Source organism: Orycteropus afer, unplaced genomic scaffold (genome assembly GCF_000298275.1).
Source record: "Orycteropus afer afer isolate SDZICR_OR568_19922 unplaced genomic scaffold, OryAfe1.0 scaffold00253, whole genome shotgun sequence".
In the NCBI taxonomy this organism is placed as follows: Eukaryota; Metazoa; Chordata; class Mammalia; order Tubulidentata; family Orycteropodidae; genus Orycteropus; species Orycteropus afer.
Window position 1 is genome coordinate 3,293,980 of NW_006921840.1, and position 4,550 is coordinate 3,298,529.

The 4,550-nt window shown below is 38.0% G+C and overlaps 1 protein-coding gene across 1 annotated transcript in view; it reads right to left on the bottom strand.

Moving 5' to 3' along the window:
* CFAP54 (cilia and flagella associated protein 54) overlaps positions 1 to 4,550 on the bottom strand; it is a 602,528-nt gene that overhangs the window by 187,299 nt on the left and 410,679 nt on the right. The window contains 2 exon segments of the mRNA XM_042782173.1: positions 300 to 447; positions 3,074 to 3,179. Of these exon segments, the coding sequence (XP_042638107.1) occupies positions 300 to 447; positions 3,074 to 3,179 (254 nt within the window).

Sequence of the window (4,550 nt, forward strand, 5' to 3'; positions counted from 1 at the left end):
GGAAACCAAAGTCTTTGGGTTCCGGGGGAAGTATGGTTGAAAAGCTGAAGAAGACCTGGGGATTTTGAAATCTTCTTGCCTGTTTTGCATATATCAGTGAGACATATGTCATTTTCAGTCATACAGTGGACTGCTGAAAATGACTACTATTATTTAACAACCCAAATTTTTTATTCTGGAAGCAATCAAGCTAAATTAAAAGTGCTTATGCTATAATGAAATAAACTCCCCCAAATCCCTTCACCTAAATAAAATTAATGTTTAGGAAAACAATGCAGGAAAAATGAGGCCACTTATACCTTTCACTATTCCGATGCCACGAACTTGCGAGACAAACGCAGTCACCAATGCTAGGCGGCACCTCAACCACAGATGAATGTTGAAATATTCTCGGGAATTTAGGGAAATAGGATCCAAAAACTCATTATCATCTTTATTGTCAGTGGTCTACAACAAAATTAAAATGAGGGTTATCTTCTCATTTAATAATGGCAAAAATCCTGGCCCAATACTAAATGTAATGTAAGAGATGTATTCACTATGATTTAATAGTATCAGTTTTAATCTGAGAAACTATTTTTGAGCATTCTATACAATATTAAGAATATACAAATCAAATATAAATAAAATCTGCCATAATCTTTTACATTTTGCTTTTCAGCTTTTTTTCCTCTGTGAACCCATTTTTGAAATAAAATTTTATAATCTGAATTTTTCATTCTGAATTACATGTTGGCATTTTCTATGTCATTAAAGTTTTTGTAAACATCATTCTAAGGACTGAAAATGAATAAATAATATTGGCTGTTTACCATATGTCAGGCACTGTGTTGCAAGCTTTATCTCATTTAATCATCCAACAAGGCACAGAGGGAGTTGTGAGATCTAGAAAGGGTATCTATCTGATTGCTTAAACTCATTGTATTTTGGCAGAGGTGACATTGAAACCCATGTCTTTTGGAATTAGAGGCCATAGTCTGAATCTACTGTGTCCCACTGCTGGATTCTGCTCCTACTGTATCCAAACGTTGTATGATAATTAATTTACATCCTCCTCATTATTCATCACAAAGGAGCAGGTGTGTCCAGAGCTACTGTGAGGGAGGATCCAAGTGATTTTTTTCCAGGTGAAATCAATCATAGACACTTCAATTGGAAGAAACCATAAAATCATCTTAATTAACCCCATTTGTTCTAACAATTTCTTGCCAAGGCATCCCTGACAGCCCATCATCTTCTAACTAATCAGCAACACCTTCTACAAAAGAGCAGCTGTTTACACTAACCTTGAAGGGGACTGGAATGAGGGTGTTGTTGCTGTTGTTTAGATGCCCTGGGGTCAATTCCCACAGGGGGAGGAGAGTAGGCCATTCCTGGGATTAGAGTGAGCACTGATCAGAGGCTCAGAGACAGGATAGTGATTAGCATAGAAGGGCAGACTGAGTACTGGAGGAGTCTGGTATTTACATTAGCAACACTGAAACAATGTCCCTAAATACACCTTAACTCTCAAGGCCTGCATTTCCTGTTACTATTGAAATGCCAAGGAGCTATGGTTGTTATGTGCTATTGAGTGGGACCCGACTCTTAGTGACCCCTCCTTGGGTTCATTACAGAAGTAGATTGCCCAAACTTCCTTGCAAGGAGTAGATGGTGGGTTTGAACCTGCAGCCTTCTGGTTAGCAGTCAAGTGCCTTTAGGCACTATGCTACCACAGCTATGGTGGCAATGGTTAAAGCAGTCAGCTACTAACCAAAAGGTTAGTGGTTCAAACTCACCAACAGCTATGTGTGGAGGAAAAAAAAGGCATTCTGCTTCTGTAAAGTTTTATACCCTTGGAAATCTTATGGGGTAGTTGTACTCTGCCCTATGACTCACTGTGAGTCAGAATGGACCCAAGGGCTGTGGTTTTTCCCATTTATTTAAATGCCAAAGTCATTCATCTAAGTTAGGGTTTCTTAACCTCGGTATTACTAACATTTGGGCCTTTCTTTCTTGTGGGGGCTGTCTGTGCATTGTAGGATGGTTGGCAGCATCCCTGGCCTCTATCCTCTAGATGCCAGAAGCACATATAGTTGTAACAACCAAAACTGCCTCACCACAAAAGAACAGCTATTCCAGTCAAGTCCTCCTCATGGGAACCCCACGTGTGCCAGAGTAGAATGGTGCTCCATAGGGTTTTCAACAGCTGTTTTCTTCAGAAGTTGATCACCAGGTCTTTCTTCTGAGGCACATCTGGGTGGACTAACAGCTGGGTGCATTAACCATCTGTATCACCCAGGAATTCCAAAATGTCTTCAGACATTGCCAATTGTCCCCAGGGAGGTAAAATCACTCCCAGTTGAGAATTGTTGTTCGAAGTCCATTTTTAGAATTAGATTGCTTTTTAGCATTTTTATTGCTTTTTATATAGCAAAGAAATGAGTTTCTATGAACAATTAGTTTTGCTAATTTGTAATTATGTTAGATATTAGCGATTTTATTAGGAAAGTAAAATAAGCAAGGCTTCTGTGTGATGAATCTTTAGATTTTAATTCTATGCAATCCTGTATTGTTAAATTACTTCACCTTATCCAAGGCCAAGGAAATGCCAAAGAATTTATGACACTGGCTGTCAAATGGATTTGAGACTTTCAGTGTGGAAGAATCTAACTATCAGAAATCAAAGGAGGAAATAGCACAGGTGTGCTACTGTCAGTGGTGAAGTAATAATTCAAAAGTGAAATGAGGAGCAAATTTTGTAGAACAATTTTATTTACCAGTAAGATCAGACAAAGAATCTAGAGTAAGACACCTGGATGGGTCCCTGGATGGGACTTACATAATACTGCATCAAAGTCCATCAACTCACAGGTGAATTTACAAACTTCCAAAAAGAAAACTGAAGGACTTGACCAATTTAAACCAGTTAATAAATAGTGGAATGGGACTTAAATTCAGATCTTTGACACTGAGTCTAGTTTGTTTTCTACTTCACCCCTTTTCTTCATGCAAATAATGAGACAATTTCTCAGCATGCCAAGAGTTCTTATATGATAAACACTGTCAAGATAAACATTCACTTCATACATACACAAGTTCCTGAAGGAATGGAGCTCTCTGTGTCATCTTGCACTACCTTCTTTTTAAAAAGTTTTGAATCCTGGAGAAGTTTGAGCGTGGAAAACACTATCGCAGCACTAAAATAGAGAATATATTTTAAATGTTATTCGTATTATAAATATGACATTTGTATGTTATTTCCTAAGTCTCTCCCTCCAAAATAATCATGGGTAAGTGGCTCTAGAACTATTTGTCTAATTCTCTGTTGAAGCCCAGCATGTAGTACAGTGGGTGAGACATAGTAGAAACTCAACAAATATTTTTAAATGAAAATGAATAAATAAAAGAATAAATGAATGAATTTTTCTAAAATTTAAGCTCTAAAAGAAAACTTATAATTACTATTGACAATCCCATTAATAAATTGAGTACATATGTATTTTATATAAAGTATAATCTAGTTCTCCATTTTCTTGAGATTATACAACTGTGTTGTGTTATTCACTTAAAAACTCTTAACCTAAATGATTGCTTAATCAGTATCTAACATGACAGAAGGGAAAGGTACTAACTTGAGCAATTAGAAGTCAAGAGATAGGAATTTGCTTTGCTTATTGTTTGTTGCTCCATACATAAAACGGTTTGCATTTAAAACCATTATGGCCTCCTCCCCTACAAAATTTATTTATAATTGACATTATACTCTTTGGAAATATTTAAATAATATATATCTAAAGTTAGGAGCTCTGGTAGCATAGTGCCTAAGGCACTTGACTGCTAACCAGAAGGCTGGTAGTTCAAATCCACCAGCCACTCCTCAGAAGGAAGACTAAGCAATCTACTTCCGTAGTGACACTACCTCAGAAACCCAGGGAGAGGTCGCTATGAGTTGGATCCGACTCAACAGCAGTGGGTTTGTTTTCTTGGGTTATATCTAAACTCTATATACCAGAAGATGACACGCGTAGTGTCACTGTAGTGTTATTTCTAATAAGATTGGGTGAAAGCCAAATAGACAATATACTTCATATCTAATTGCCTACTTGACAGCTCTACTTGTGTAGGTAGTAGACAGGCACATCTGACAGGTTAGTAGCAGAGTCTCTTGCCTCCTTCTCGCTACCCAAACCTGTTTTTTTCGTTCATACTCTCCATTTCCAAAGCAGGAAATAGCACATACTGTCAATGCTGAATGAAGTACTAAATTAAAAAGTGAAACAAAGAGCAAGTTTTATGAAACAAAACCCAGAGCTCAGGAGTCACCTTTGCTTGCTGTCTTTCACACATACACCCCACATTCAATCCTTTTGTCTTGCATGTAACTTCTTGTTGTTGTTATGTGCCGTCGTCGAGTCAAATCCGACTCATAGCAACCCCTCCTTGGGTTTCTGAGGCAGTATCACTACGGAAGTTGGATTGCCCAACCTTCCTTCTGAGGAGTGGCTGGTGGGTTTGAACCACCAGCCGTCTGGTTAGCAGGCAAGTGTCTTAGCCACTATGCTACCAGA